The sequence below is a fragment of the Physella acuta genome, unplaced genomic scaffold (assembly GCF_028476545.2).
Source record: "Physella acuta isolate Inbredline_101_S28 unplaced genomic scaffold, ASM2847654v3 ptg000548l, whole genome shotgun sequence".
In the NCBI taxonomy this organism is placed as follows: Eukaryota; Metazoa; Mollusca; class Gastropoda; family Physidae; genus Physella; species Physella acuta.
The window spans coordinates 534,798-550,668 of NW_026732067.1; the positions used below are offsets into that span (position 1 = coordinate 534,798).

General features: G+C 42.1%; 2 protein-coding genes and 1 long non-coding RNA gene across 4 annotated transcripts; 2 read left to right on the top strand and 1 right to left on the bottom strand.

Annotated features, from left to right (window-relative positions):
- Window positions 1-2,613: 2,613 nt before the first annotated feature.
- On the top strand, window positions 2,614-5,191 carry LOC131946182 (uncharacterized). The gene is made up of 3 exons (XR_009387670.1): window positions 2,614-2,769; window positions 3,956-4,019; window positions 5,120-5,191. It is a non-coding gene; the product is annotated as an uncharacterized LOC131946182 (long non-coding RNA).
- A 1,310-nt stretch (window positions 5,192-6,501) lies between these two features.
- Window positions 6,502-7,849, bottom strand: LOC131946222 (sarcoplasmic reticulum histidine-rich calcium-binding protein-like). The gene is made up of 3 exons (XM_059306897.1): window positions 7,836-7,849; window positions 6,983-7,762; window positions 6,502-6,934 (listed from the first exon to the last, which is right to left on the bottom strand). Exons 1-3 carry the CDS (start codon window positions 7,847-7,849, stop codon window positions 6,502-6,504), a joined length of 1,227 nt encoding a protein of 408 aa, XP_059162880.1.
- Window positions 7,850-8,418: 569 nt separating this feature from the next.
- Window positions 8,419-15,871, top strand: LOC131946183 (uncharacterized). Of its 2 annotated transcripts, XM_059306836.1 has the most exons (4): window positions 8,419-8,723; window positions 13,177-13,312; window positions 14,287-15,516; window positions 15,588-15,871. In XM_059306836.1, exons 1-3 carry the CDS (start codon window positions 8,685-8,687, stop codon window positions 15,513-15,515), a joined length of 1,404 nt encoding a protein of 467 aa, XP_059162819.1. In that variant the 5' UTR covers window positions 8,419-8,684; the 3' UTR covers window position 15,516; window positions 15,588-15,871. The 2 variants fall into 2 exon arrangements, with proteins under 2 accessions (XP_059162819.1, XP_059162818.1); XM_059306835.1 differs by having other exon boundaries at window positions 14,287-15,871.

Here is a 15,871-nt window from a genome sequence, read left to right on the forward strand (position 1 = left end):
CGGATATTTTCGAATATTGGTTCTTTTATTACGCACGTATGCATGCACTCACACTTGCACACACACAAACAAACGCATATATATATATATATATATATATATATAATTGTTGCTATAATACAAATACCAGTGACTCCCTTCTGAGAAACTTGTTGGGTGAATAGCTGCTCAGGATTTGGTCTTTGTGATTCATTATGTTCCACTTATGAGTTGTCACTGAAATGTAACTTCGAACCGTTTTTTTTTTTCATTAAATCGAATCGATTTCTCTTCTACCAGAGATATTTATAATTATCAAATAGTAACGAAGCATGATTTAAAAATGTTATTGATTGCTGATTAAAATAATCAATCAGACAATTATCTCACACGCTGGTGAGGCTGGCTTAAAGACATAATCTTAATCTAATATTTTAATCACACCCCCTCTCCTTACCATGTAATAATCTTTAAAAATCACTGCGTTTTACTCCCCCCCCCCCTCCCTTCCCCATCCCAACAAATTAATACTTCATGGTATATTAAAGGGAGAACCATTTCCAGCTGATCTGTCAAAACAATGCATTACTTTATATGTGTATACATATCACGTTACGATGTACACACTACTAACAGTTAAAATTTAGCATGTGCTGATGTATTCATTTTTAGTGGTAGATGATGACATCAATGAACTTAAATTTTCTTTAGAATATTTTAAAGACTGACTGAGGCAAGACGGTCTTGATTTTAGCGAATGATAGTCGAATCCCATGTTCAGCCCGCGAGCTATATCTATATAGCTTTATTCAGCTCATTATTGCCGTCTCGAAGTGTTATAAGACTGTTTCGACAAACTCTGATGACTTAATGACGTGAAATTCAATATGTCGTTTGTTACGTCAATAAGTAAGTTTTCGTTTTTTTTTTAAATTTAGAAAACAAAAGCTAAATTTCTGTCGTATAATTTTATATTTTTAACGTTTTATATTTATTATTACGATTTATTTAAGTTATGTTATTTCTTGCGTAAGGTTCCTACCAACTGGTTAGCAATCGTCTGCTTTCCGTGATGTCACATGATTGGATATCGGTAACACACTGGTCTACAATTGCGGCCTGTGTAATTAAAAACTGGGTCATAATATTAGCCTGCATCTATGTCGTTAAGTCGGCCATGGTTTGGCCATCATCACTGTTGTAAACTTGGCCCGCAATACTTTTAAAAGTTTGGCCATTGTTTTGACCAGTAACATTGTTGTAAACAGGACCATCGTTTGGCGCTCAACACTTTATAAAGTTGGCCAGTTTTGGAAACAACACCTTATAAAGTTGGCCAGTTTTGGCCACAACACCTAAAAAAGTGGACCAGTTTTGGCCACAACACCATATAAAGTGAGCCAGTTTTGGCCACAACACCTTATAAAGTTGGCCAGTTTTGGCCCGATTCATTAGAGACATACACCCCCACAATGAGAATGTGCAGTACCGTTAGCATCAGCCTAAATGTCAACATGACCCAGCTGAGTGATGAAAGCTGTGAGATCGATGATGCGTGTAAGCCTGGCTCAGATAAATTAGAGACTTGGGGCGCGCGGTTATTCATAGACCGTAAGCATAGATTGCTTGCCGATTGACTAGGTTGTAAAGTAAAGACAGTCTATTCTCATGTTGGCTATCTGGATTCTTCCTAGCTCAGGGCAACTGCACGTATAGATTACACACACGCGCGTGCACACACACACACACACACACAAACACACACACACACACATATATATATATATATATATATATATATATATATATATATATATATATATATATATATAAAATATATATATATACGCACGCCCACACACATGTTTTACGAATGCACATTTTTAGGACACAGTGTTTGTTCCATTGTCCTTCGTCTTTTAGAATAAATTAAAATCGAGGTCACGTGTTTTTATCATTGTCTGGCCATTGACACGTCCCGTCGCCAACAATGGAATATTGTTGTGAAGTGTCTGTTGTTGTTGTTGTTGTTGTTTAGTTAAATACAAATACCAACATTTAATCTCACCATGAACCTAACTGACGTAGCCTCAAACACTTTTCTGTTTGTCGCGATAGCTAAGTACGTATAAAAATAAAGTTATTCACAATTAGGGTTAGGATTAGAGTCAGGTAATAGATTCAGATACAGAATGAAAATAAATTAACGGTTAGGTTAAGGATAAGCGTTATTTAATTTTTAAAAACTCCGATTAGGAGAGTGGCTAGGTTAGGGTTAAGCTTGCTATGTAGTAACATATGCCCCACACATGTTTTAACATAATTATGATGTGAAAATAAGGTAGGGGGGATTATCTATTTAAAATATGACATTGTAAAGGCTGTATCTGTATCTGTACAAGCAGACGATAAGAGAGGTGATCATCAGAAGGTGACCTGTTACCTTTGTTAGCGAGAGTTGGCTTTCTTTTCTTAATCAGGTCACCACATGTTAGTATAAAAAAACACACACCTAATTAGTTCGTGTTGTAAAGATAATTTGTCTTTGTCACTTGTGTGCTAATACAAAAAAAAATAATAATTTAAAAAAAAAAACAAATAAATAAAAAACCAGCTTAAAGATTTTACAATTGGTTTGTCAGTCTTCAAGAAATGTTTACGCTGTCTGTCCTATAGTTTATCGTTTTTCGATAATCAACACGCAAACCTAATCACTCAATAGAACACACCTGTGCGATGAGGCCTCTATTTAACATTTATTTTATCGAGTACGGAGATGTGTGCTACCGGGTAAGTCTTATCTTTGATCAACTCGAATGTGTTGTCGTTATAAAATGTGTGGCACTTGGTCGAGAGTCGCGTTGGTAGAGTAGAGTTGATCTGTTTAAACACGATTTACGAACAACTAATATGGCCCCTTGGTTACGCTTAAGAATTGATAACGTTTATATTTAACGAATTTTAGTTTAAGAAAATATTAATTCGATCTTTTAAGTAGTCTGTTTAATTTAAAACATGTCTATTACGGACTAATATTTTTTTTTGGATAACTTGTGAAAATGTTTTTTTTTTACTTTTATAATTACTGACATTCTGATAAGAACATTAGTTAGTAAGAAAAAAAAATACATTAGATAATTTTTTAAAAAAATTTAATAATATATTCTTGTATGAATTTTGTTGGTGGTAATGTGCTTGTCAGATTAATAAATTACGAAAGTTTTGTGTTTGTTAAAAGTATTGCATAGATGAAACTTGGTAGATTGTATTGTATTGGTGAAACTTCGCAGATAATATTGTATTGATTAAACTTGGCATAAAGAAATGTATAGATGAAACTTGGCAGATAGTATTGTATAGATAAAACTTGGCAGATATTATTGTATAGATAAAACTTGGCAGTAAATATTCTATTGATTAAACTTGCCAGATAGTATTGATGAAACTTGCCGGATAGTATTGTTGAAACTTGACGCTTGACATACTAAGCACCAACCATTCGATACTGTTGGCACCTGTCTGAGTGCAGATTACAACACCAGCTGTCGCCAATGGGATCGATCGCCGGGTCAAAGGTTAAATGGGGTTAATTAACCCCAGTCTTTAAGGTATCGACTGAGCGATTCCGACCTTCAATCGACATATCTCTTAAAGCCAAGTATCGATTCACGAGCGCCAGTGCTTTTGTTCCACCCCCCCCCCCCCACCCCCTCCATCTACGCCCACTCATGCAAAGCCCGGACCGGTATTAGGGTGGGTTTGAAAAGTGTGTTGAGAGTAATTTAAAAAAATAATTATTGAATGCGAAAAGAATATAATCTAATCATTTTTATACTTTAATCATGACACATTCAAAGCTATGTTTAAAAAGCCAGTTTATGAAACATTTCAACGACATCATATTTACATATAATAAACACTGCAATTTATAACAAGGAAAATATATATCGTGCTTAAAGTATATTTTACCTAACAGATGTTGCACAACAGACAAACAAGAAGGACAACTCATACACACCAGTTAAACACACATTGCGGAGGTAATTTGATGTTTTATTACTAAGCATCTGTCCACCCTTCAGCCTGATGTCTTACTGTACAGTTGGTTGTTCTATCTTTCTATACTTAACATAATTAACTGGTTAATGAATATAAGGTCATTAAGTTGTTTTCTTTAAACCGTTTTTGTTATGCATACGTTAAATATAAGAAGAAAATCAATCATATGTAAAGTTAATATATGTGTGTATGTGTGTATGTCAGGACGTCTAATCATGACAGGTCTACGTGGCATAGCAGTTTGTGTTGCCCATACACACCCTGCACCTCAATGAGCGCTATAGCGCCTATATTCTTTTTCAAGAACGCCATACACCAGTGAAACCGTGGGCTACTACAGTTGATGACTATTACAAACCAAGTGTGGCACCCGGCGCCCCGGCGGTTGTATAACCGGTGACTCCCAATAGCGTCCGCGACACCCTGATGGCTGATCTTGCGACCCCCCCCCCCCCCCCCCCCAGAAATCATTAGTGCCTTATCGTTGATATAAAAACGCCCCTACAATTAAAATTACAGAAATGTAAAGCCCTCATTACATTTTTTAAAAGAAGTACTCATTAAATTATAAATATCTGGTTGTTATATATTAACGGCATTTACGTAGGGGTTTATTACCGGCCTTATTCATTTCCTTGACAAAGTTGTCCGGATGTATTGTTTTGCTGGTAGAGCGCTTGTACAGCATCCAATCATTCGCGTAGGACAATCTAGTATTGTAATAAAGGGAGGAATATCCTAACACAATAAATAAAACCACGTATTTTATTCAGTCACACACCGACACTACACGTAGTTCTTGTTGCTACAGAGCACGTCAGTTTTTGGTAGCCAGTTAACATTACAGAAGATATTCATTGTGAAACTTAGCACACAGTGTATGGTTTAATATCGAATCATTATGCTGATTGAGATAGCGTTTTTATACTGGTGGACAATGACGATTAAATCCATTATCCCCTTGAAGTATATGATTATGTAGGCGATTATTAATGCTAATCCTATGAGGGTTGATTAACAAACCTATCTATTGTTTACTTGCAATTTATTACAGCAAATGTGTTTGCATGTTTTACTGTAGGCTCGTTTGGTGAAATGTGTTGACGTGACCATTCCGAGATTGGGCTTTGAGTTTTCGTTTACCAATCAGGCAGGTGAGAATTTTTTTTCAAGTGCGGTTTGTTACAGTTGTTTTGTCGCGGTTAAAATTTATTCAGTGGGTTTTCATAAAATTTATTCGATGGTTTTTTTTTTAAATTTATTCGATGGGTTTTCTTAATATTTATTCAGTGGGTTTTCGTAAAATTTATTTTACTGATTATGGGAACATTTCATTAGAGGTTTATTAGTAGGTTTTCTTAAGACTTAAATTATTGTACAACTTTAATTAAATTAATTAAGATTCTCTTAAAATTTAATTAAATTAATTTAGGTTTTCTTAAAGTTTAAATTTTTGTACAACTTTGATTAAATGAGTTAAAATAAATTATTTTAAATAATTCATAATAAAAAGCGTCGAGCTGACTAAGATTAAGAAACGAACGAATACGTTAAGATGGTGAATAATTTTCTTTAGAGCTGAAAGCCTTGATGAATGCTAGTACTGCTGGACTATGCAAATGTATGTTCCAGAATTATCTGCTATACGGTCTTTGACACCCACTCATGGCGCAATTAAACAATAACAATTTAATACTGTTGATCTAAATTAAATTTTGTGTATTTCAAGCAGAGGTTCTTTTAGACGTTTTTCTCCGTAGATGAGGTGGGGGCACTGATTAAAGTATACATTACTTAATAAAGTTAAAGTTTTTTTTTCCCTATCTTCTTTGAGGGGTGTGGGTGTGGGGGTGGGGGTGAGGTTGTGGGGTTGACGTGCTTCAGAGGGGTGGGGGAGGGAAGTACCAGAAATGGGTGCCTAAAAGAAACTCTGTATCAAGTATTGACTGGTCTATAAAAAAAACTCTACTTAAATGGGCGTCTGCCTGAACAATTTCTCTATTTAAAATCAAGAACGAAATACTTTATTTTCCGTTCGCTACATTCAAATTGAAGTAGGTCCTATAACATTTTGGAATCATAAAATACAGTTCATCGTCGAGAAGATAGTATTAAACTGGTTGCAGCTTTGATTCTAGTCAACTGTGTCTTGTTGCCCCGATACGGTACACGTATGGAAGCTACCGATGAAACTGGGAAAAACAATGGAACTATTTTTTTCGGCATAGCTCTCACTAAAAACCCAACAGTAGCGAATAATGGGAAGGTGTGGTAGAGTGCTAAATGGCTAACCCGAAAAGTCTTGATTTCGATTCCGGGTTCAAGCCAGTAGAAAGTCCCTGAGTCCACCCAGATGTGATGGGTATCTAAATCACGTTCGGGAAACAAAGTCGTAGTGCTAAACACACAAACAACAGCATGACTGTTCTTGTTCCATGGACCGTCAGGTTCGAAAAAGTAACTTTACTTAGTGGCTGTGTGTTGGTTGTATGGTGAGCATGCATTAAAACTTTTCCTCAACATTTCAATCGTCACATTCCTGTCACTAACAGCCCTGTGGTCATCTCCTCTGTGGTCATCTCCTCTGTGGTCATCTCCTCTGTGGTCATCTCTTCTGTGGTCATCTCTTCTGTGGTCATCTCTACTGTGGTCACCTCCTCTGTGGTCATCTCTTCTGTGGTCATCTCTTCTGTGGTCATCTCTTCTGTGGTCATCTCTTCTGTGGTCATCTTTTGTCTGGTCATCTCTTCTGTGGTCATCTCTTCTGTGGTCATCTCTTCTATGGTCATCTTTTGTCTGGTCATCTCTTCTGTGGTCATCTCTTCTGTGGTCATCTCCTCTGTGGTCATCTCCTCTGTGGTCATCTCCTCTGTGGTCATCTCCTCTGTGGTCATCTCTTCTGTGGTCATCTCTTCTGTGGTCATCTCTTCTGTGGTCATCTCATCTGTGGTCATCTCTTCTGTGGTCATCTCTTCTGTTGTCATCTCTTTTGTGGTCATCTCTTCTGTGGTCATCTTTTGTCTGGTCATCTCTTCTGTGGTCATCTCTTCTGTGGTCATCTCTTCTGTGGTCATCTTTTGTCTGGTCATCTCTTCTGTGGTCATCTCTTCTGTGGTCATCTCCTATGTGGTCATCTCTTCTGTGGTCATCTCTTCTGTGGTCATCTCTTCTGTGGTCATCTCTTCTGTGGTCATCTCTTCTGTTGTCATCTCTTCTGTGGTCATCTCTTCTGTGGTCATCTTTTGTCTGGTCATCTCTTCTGTGGTCATCTCTTCTGTGGTCATCTCTTCTGTGGTCATCTTTTGTCTGGTCATCTCTTCTGTGGTCATCTCTTCTGTGGTCATCTCCTCTGTGGTCATCTCTTCTGTGGTCATCTCTTCTGTTGTCATCTCTTCTGTGGTCATCTCTTCTGTGGTCATCTTTTGTCTGGTCATCTCTTCTGTGGTCATCTCTTCTGTGGTCATCTCTTCTGTGGTCATCTTTTGTCTGGTCATCTCTTCTGTGGTCATCTCTTCTGTGGTCATCTCCTCTGTGGTCATCTCTTCTGTGGTCATCTCTTCTGTGGTCATCTCTTCTGTGGTCATCTCTTCTGTGGTCATCTCTTCTGTGGTCATCTCTTCTGTGGTCATCTTTTGTCTGGTCATCTCTTCTGTGGTCATCTCCTCTGTGGTCATCTCTTCTGTGGTCATCTCTTCTGTGGTCATCTTTTGTCTGGTCATCTCTTCTGTGTTAGTGGGATGGTCTGCCCACATTAAACCGCTGCTCATCATTCAAAGTTTCACATTCCCGTCACTCACAGCACTGTGGTCATGTGATCTGTGTTGACACTGTGGTCTGATGGAGTTCCTCAGTTAACTTTCCTATCCCTACAGAAGTTCCTCAGTTAACTTTCCTATCCCTACAGCAGTTCCTCAGTTAACTTTCCTATCCCTACAGCAGTTCCTCAGTTAACTTTCCTATCCCTACAGCAGTTCCTCAGTTAACTTTCCTATCCTTACAGCAGTTCCTCAGTTAACTTTCCTATCCCTACAGCAGTTCCTCAGTTAACTTTCCTCTCCCTACAGCAGTTCCTCAGTTAACTTTCCTATCCCTACAGCAGTTCCTCAGTTAACTTTCCTATCCCTACAGAAGTTCCTCAGTTAACTTTCCTATCCCTACAGAAGTTCCTCAGTTAACTTTCCTATCCCTACAGAAGTTCCTCAGTTAACTTTCCTATCCCTACAGAAGTTCCTCAGTTAACTTTCCTATCAGATCCCTACAGCAGTTCCTCTGTTAACTTTCCTGTCCGATCCCTATTTCAGTTCCTCAGTTAACTTTCCTATCCGACCCTTACACCTGGTCCAACGTTGTTGACATAAATTAAGTTGGGAGCCTGAATTTATTTGGCTACAACAGAAGTTGCAGATGGTTTTATTCTGTGTATGTGTCGTTATTTTTATCCTGATGGAAACAATAAAAAACTACTCTAAAACAACGACGTATGACTTTGTCGATAATGTATTTTTATTACTCAATGTTTCATCTGTTTTGGCCTGCTGTTTAAGGATCCTTTCAAATAGCGGAGGGAGTCTCGAACCAGTAGCTGCATCATCGTGATCCCAGTGTTGTGTCTGATAGTGTGTGACAAGGGAGATCATCAGATTAACATGATACAGCTGTTAAGTTTGCCGCATGAAGTCATTCTGGTGAGTTTCATCTTACTGTAGAGGGGGGGGGGGGTTATTATACACTGTACACAATGATTCGTTTTGATTTGATCACAATTTTACGTACTAGCGCGTATCTGTAAACATGATGTTGTTAGCAAGCTGAGTGATAACACACCTAGTCGAACAATAACAACACCAGCTGACACAGATTTTTGTTTACTTGAGCGGTGTGTAGTGGAAGTGAAAGGACGGAGTACAAACTTTAAAAGACAATACGTGTAGGTGCCTGTCGTACTTTGTAAGGGGAAATAGACCGCTGGACATCTAGTATCTTGCAAGTAGAGAGAGACGGACTAGACATCTAGTATCTTGCAAGTAGATCGGGCTTAATAAAATAAAAATCTCCGTGAACTACATTTCTCTAAATGCAAAATGTTCGTATCCAACCATACATGCCAGCTGATCTATTCATTAAAACTCTACAGAAAAAAAAATTATTTTTAGAAGTTTCGCACAATTTAACCGAACTGATTATAAAATATAGTCTAAAATATGCACGGACCATCCGCGTGATGGTTAATAAAATACTAGTGTTAATGGGTTAGGCGACCCTGAGTATCTAATTGGTGTCATTAGCCGTTCAATCAATAATTTTTTTTAGATATAGCTGAAATTAATTTTTAAAATACTAGCCAGGAAATCGAGAGTTTTTAAAGTTCAAAATATTAAAACACAAATTAAAATATATTCTTTTCTAGATTGATTAATGCAGTATGTATATTTTTACAAATGTACAAGTAACATTGTATTTATATCAACGATCTATGGTATAACAGCTCCCCTTTCAGAAATAAAGATCCGCAGGGCAGATGAAGTATTGTTCACCAGTTTCTATGCCGAGCCACCAACTTCTTTCCCTAACGTGAATCAGGTACCCATCAGAGCTGGGTGGACTCAGTGAGTCAGGTACCCATCAGAGCTGGGTGACATGAGTCAGGTACCCATCAGAGCTGGGTGGACTAGAGTCAGGTACCCATCAGAGCTGGGTGGACTAGAGTCAGGTACCCATCAGAGCTGGGTGGACTCAGTGAGCCAGGTACCCATCAGAGCTGGGTGACATGAGTCAGGTACCCATCAGAGCTGGGTGGACTAGAGTCAGGTACCCATCAGAGCTGGGTGGAATAGAGTCAGGTACCCATCAGAGCTGGGTGGACTCAGTGAGCCAGGTACCCATCAGAGCTGGGTGACATGAGTCAGGTACCCATCAGAGCTGGGTGGACTAGAGTCAGGTACCCATCAGAGCTGGGTGGAATAGAGTCAGGTACCCATCAGAGCTGGGTGGACTAGAGTCAGGTACCCATCAGAGCTGGGTGGACTAGAGTCAGGTACCCATCAGAGCTGGGTGGAATAGAGTCAGGTACCCATCAGAGCTGGGTGGACTAGAGTCAGGTACCCATCAGAGCTGGGTGGAATAGAGTCAGGTACCCATCAGAGCTGGGTGGACTAGAGTCAGGTACCCATCAGAGCTGGGTGGAATAGAGTCAGGTACCCATCAGAGCTGGGTGGACTAGAGTCAGGTACCCATCAGAGCTGGGTGGAATAGAGTCAGGTACCCATCAGAGCTGGGTGGACTAGAGTCAGGTACCCATCAGAGCTGGGTGGACTAGAGTCAGGTACCCATCAGAGCTGGGTGGACTAGAGTCAGGTACCCATCAGAGCTGGGTGGAATAGAGTCAGGTACCCATCAGAGCTGGGTGGAATAGAGTCAGGTACCCATCAGAGCTGGGTGGACTAGAGTCAGGTACCCATCAGAGCTGGGTGGAATAGAGTCAGGTACCCATCAGAGCTGGGTGGACTAGAGTCAGGTACCCATCAGAGCTGGGTGGACTAGAGTCAGGTACCCATCAGAGCTGGGTGGACTAGAGTCAGGTACCCATCAGAGCTGGGTGGAATAGAGTCAGGTACCCATCAGAGCTGGGTGGACTCAGTGAGCCAGGTACCCATCAGAGCTGGGTGGAATAGAGTCAGGTACCCATCAGAGCTGGGTGGACTAGAGTCAGGTACCCATCAGAGCTGGGTGGACTAGAGTCAGGTACCCATCAGAGCTGGGTGGACTAGAGTCAGGTACCCATCAGAGCTGGGTGGACTAGAGTCAGGTACCCATCAGAGCTGGGTGGACTAGAGTCAGGTACCCATCAGAGCTGGGTGGACTAGAGTCAGGTACCCATCAGAGCTGGGTGGACTAGAGTCAGGTACCCATCAGAGCTGGGTGGACTAGAGTCAGGTACCCATCAGAGCTGGGTGGACTAGAGTCAGGTACCCATCAGAGCTGGGTGGACTAGAGTCAGGTACCCATCAGAGCTGGGTGGACTAGAGTCAGGTACCCATCAGAGCTGGGTGGAATAGAGTCAGGTACCCATCAGAGCTGGGTGGACTAGAGTCAGGTACCCATCAGAGCTGGGTGGACTAGAGTCAGGTACCCATCAGAGCTGGGTGGACTAGAGTCAGGTACCCATCAGAGCTGGGTGGAATAGAGTCAGGTACCCATCAGAGCTGGGTGGACTCAGTGAGCCAGGTACCCATCAGAGCTGGGTGGAATAGAGTCAGGTACCCATCAGAGCTGGGTGGACTAGAGTCAGGTACCCATCAGAGCTGGGTGGACTAGAGTCAGGTACCCATCAGAGCTGGGTGGACTAGAGTCAGGTACCCATCAGAGCTGGGTGGACTAGAGTCAGGTACCCATCAGAGCTGGGTGGACTAGAGTCAGGTACCCATCAGAGCTGGGTGGACTAGAGTCAGGTACCCATCAGAGCTGGGTGGACTAGAGTCAGGTACCCATCAGAGCTGGGTGGACTAGAGTCAGGTACCCATCAGAGCTGGGTTAGGCTCGGGGACATCTTGCAGTCCCGAGTAGGGACCGAGTTCCGAACTCGATACTTATGGGGTAGCAGGAGAATGCTCTACCTTTCGACAATGCTCAATTTATTTCGAATATTTCGAAGTTTTTAACGCTAGATTTCTCCACCCTTAAAGTTCGCACCTACATGTTGTGTGTCACTCCCCTACCTGTTGTGTGTCACTCCCCAGTAAATCCCTACACTACTCCCCTAGATGTTCACTCCCCAGCAAATCCCTACAACACTCCCCTACATGTTCACTCCCCAGTAAATCCCTACACCACTCCCCTACATGTTCACTCCCCAGTAAATCCATACAACACTCCCCTACATGTTCACTCCCCAGTAAATCCATACAACACTCCCCTACATGTTGTGTGTCACTCCCCAGTAAATCCCTACAACACTCCCCTACATGTTCACTCCCCAGTAAATCCATACAACACTCCCCTACATGTTCACTCCCCAGTAAATCCATACAACACTCCCCTACATGTTGTGTGTCACTCCCCAGTAAATCCCTACAACACTCCCCTACATGTTCACTCTCCAGTAAATCCCTACACCACTCCCCTACATGTTCACTCCCCAGCAAATCCCTACAACACTCCCCTACATGTTCACTCCCCAGTAAATCCCTACAACACTCCTCTACATGTTCACTCCCCAGTAAATCCCTACACCACTCCCCTATATGTTCACTCCCCAGCAAATCCCTACACCACTCCCCTACATGTTCACTCCCCAGTAAATCCCTACAACACTCCCCTACATGTTCACTCCCCAGCAAATCCCTACAACACTCACCTTTATGTTGTGTGCCACTCCCCTACATGTTGTGTGTCACTCCCCTACATTTTTGTGTCACTCCCCAGTAAATTCCTACAACACTCCCCTACATGTTCACTCCCCAGTAAATTCCTACACTACTCCCCTAGATGTTCACTCCCCAGCAAATCCCTACACCACTCCCCTACATGTTGTGTGTCACTCCCCAGCAAATCCCTACACCACTCCCCTACATGTTCACTCCCCAGCAAATCCCTACACCACTCCCCTACATGTTGTGTGTCACTCCCCAGCAAATCCCTACAACACTCCCCTACATGTTGTGTGTCACTCCCCAGCAAATCCCTACACCACTCCCCTACATGTTCACTCCCCAGTAAATCCCTACACCACTCCCCTACATGTTGTGTGTCACTCCCCAGTAAATCCCTACAACACTCCCCTACATGTTGTGTGTCACTCCCCAGCAAATCCCTACACCACTCCCCTACATGTTCACTCCCCAGCAAATCCCTACACCACTCCCCTACATGTTCACTCCCCAGCAAATCCCTACACCACTCCCCTACATGTTCACTCCCCAGTAAATCCATACAACACTCCCCTACATGTTGTGTGTCACTCCCCAGCAAATCCCTACACCACTCCCCTACATGTTGTGTGTCACTCCCCAGTAAATCCCTACAACACTCCCCTACATGTTATGTGTCACTCCCCAGTAAAGCCCTACAACACTCCCCTACATGTTGTGTGTCACTCCCCAGTAAATCCCTACACCACTCCCCTACATGTTCACTCCCCAGCAAATCCTGCAGCATCTCCCGTCCAGCTCACTCCTCGCCTGTATCAGCGCTCACCCAACGTTCGAGAGGCTCATTGTGACGTCATCGTTTCTTGACTCGCACGCCCGACGGACCTTGGGACTGCCAGACAAAAGGGGTAAACACATGTCACACTTGTTTAAACACATGTCACACTTGTTTAAACACATGTCACACGCTTGTTTAAACACATGTCACGCTTGTTTAAACACATGTCACACACTTGTTTAAACACATGTCACACTTGTTTAAACACACCACACTTGTTTAAACACATGTCACACTTGTTTAAACACATGTCACTCTTGTTTAAACACATCACGCTTGTTTAAACACATGTCACACTTGTTTAAACACATGTCACGCTTGTCTAAACACATGTCACACACTTGTTTAAACACATGTCACACACTTGTTTAAACACATGTCACGCTTGTTTAAACACATGTCATGCTTGTTTAAACACATGTCACACACTTGTTTAAACACATGTCACGCTTGTTTAAACACATGTCATGCTTGTTTAAACACATGTCACACGCTTGTTTAAACACATGTCATGCTTGTTTAAACACATGTCACACTTGTTTAAACACATGTCACGCTTGTCTAAACACATTGCACGCTTATCTAAACACATTTCACGCTTGTCTAAACACATCTTCACCAATAGTCAGACTTCCCCGCACACTTAAAATGTTGAAACAGTCCAGCGTCCGTCACCTGATTCATTGTTTGAGAAACAAATCCTACAATAAGAATAGATATTTCCATTTGATACCACGGTAGATTCTGTTCTGATACCTAGTATTGCAAAAGAAACATTTTAATCAAAAGGCATGGGAACGCTGAAATTGGTTTTAAGATGTGCAAAATAACATTGTTAAGCCATTGAACATGAGCATGGTGCGTGTTAAACTAATAATGACATTACCAAACTGATTAATTTAATTGTTTTGACGTCATCTTTGTGCAGTAGAACCACTTCATCTTCCTTTATGTTAGCTAAACAAAATGTAAAACAATGTTATAACATGACACATCTGTGTTTTAATTGTGTGTATTATATTTACTGTTTGTAAAAATGTCCAGACAGTGATGTGAAGTACGAGCTACTGCCTGATGTGAAGAACCCCCAGATGAAACTTTGGTTCCTCGCCCACAACGCCATGCTGTCCATCCACGACCACAGCAAATCATTCATCAAAGACGGAGGTCTGTTCTTCCTGTTGGAATGCCTGCGTCACTCCCAACTCACTTGGCTAGTGCAAGCCGTCAGTCCCCAAAAAATGTACGTCGATCTGTACGGTGCCAAGCACGTCAGTTCTGAGTTGATGTTCCAGTATATTTCTCACCTGCCGAAAGGTGTTATCCAGGTGCTGACCAAATTGACACTAGCTTTCCCGAGAGTTCTCACCTGGACCATACTATCCACCTGTTTCTCTCTCCACCGCGGCAGACCTGCTCAGCTTAAAGACTTATGGCATGAAGGTTTCTCAGAAGAGTTCCGCACCAAATTTGACCCGGAGTTTTGTATGGAGATAATATGCGGACAAACAACCGAAAGTTTTGCTAAGTTGGCCGCGATGGCTGTTTTGTTCTGCGAGAAGAATTTTGTGGTGTGGACGGGGTCCGTGGCCCAGTTTCCCGGATGTAAGTTTGAAGAAACATGGACGCTGGTGTGTTTGGACATGTCGAGTGACGTCACGACTATCGCTGAGAAATGCGGCGATGCTATTTATAACCTGGAGCAGCGCACGACGCCGGAAGAGAATGTGAACAGCCAATGGAAGAGGCAGAATTTTTACCCGGGGGTATGTCACGACCTGCATCAGGCCTACCGCAGTGACGTCATCGCTTCCATCCACAAAAAACAAATCCAAGTTTCCGACCTGCTGGGTGGGACCTTGCAGCATCGACACAAATTAAAAACAGCGTCAATTCCGGATCTCTTAACTGCTGAGATATTTTTACATAATATCTACGCCACTTTAAAACAAAACCAGCGCCATCTTGAAAGTAGGCGTGGCTTGCACGACCACAGCCCGCAGACGATAAGACGGTGCGTGGAGCAGCAGGTGGGGGCGTGGTTCCGTGACGACATCCTGCCTTACGTCACGGACCACGAGACACACCAGGTGCTGTGTCGCAGGTGTGGTCAGCTGTGGTTCCCCAGCCGTGTGTCCATCGAGCAGTGTGTCGCCCAGTTCGCGTCTGACCCGCTACTGCCTTACGAGTTGTGGCCCCTCCACACACTGGTGGATGCTAAATCAGTGCTGACTGCCGCCTGCCAACTACTGTCAGTTGTAAACATCATATGAGGTCTTTTGGGTTAGCCGTACCCATACACTGCTGTCTGCCAACTACTGTGTCCGTTGTAAACATCATATGAGATCTTTTGGTTAGCCGTACTCATACCCATACAGATATATATTATAATGTTTCTTTGCATACTTGATTGATACTCAGACCTGAAGTGACCTGATATGAGGTCACCATATTAGAGTGGGCTTGGGACAGTAAAACACGAAAGAATAGAATAAAGATCTTAGTCCGATGTCGCTTCGTCCATCCGTCTCTAATGGGTACCAGACTCTTGTTAGGGAAAGTAAAGTTGCCTGGGCATAGTGCTGATCACATCATTCCTTCAACTGGCTAAGAAACATAAACTCTACTG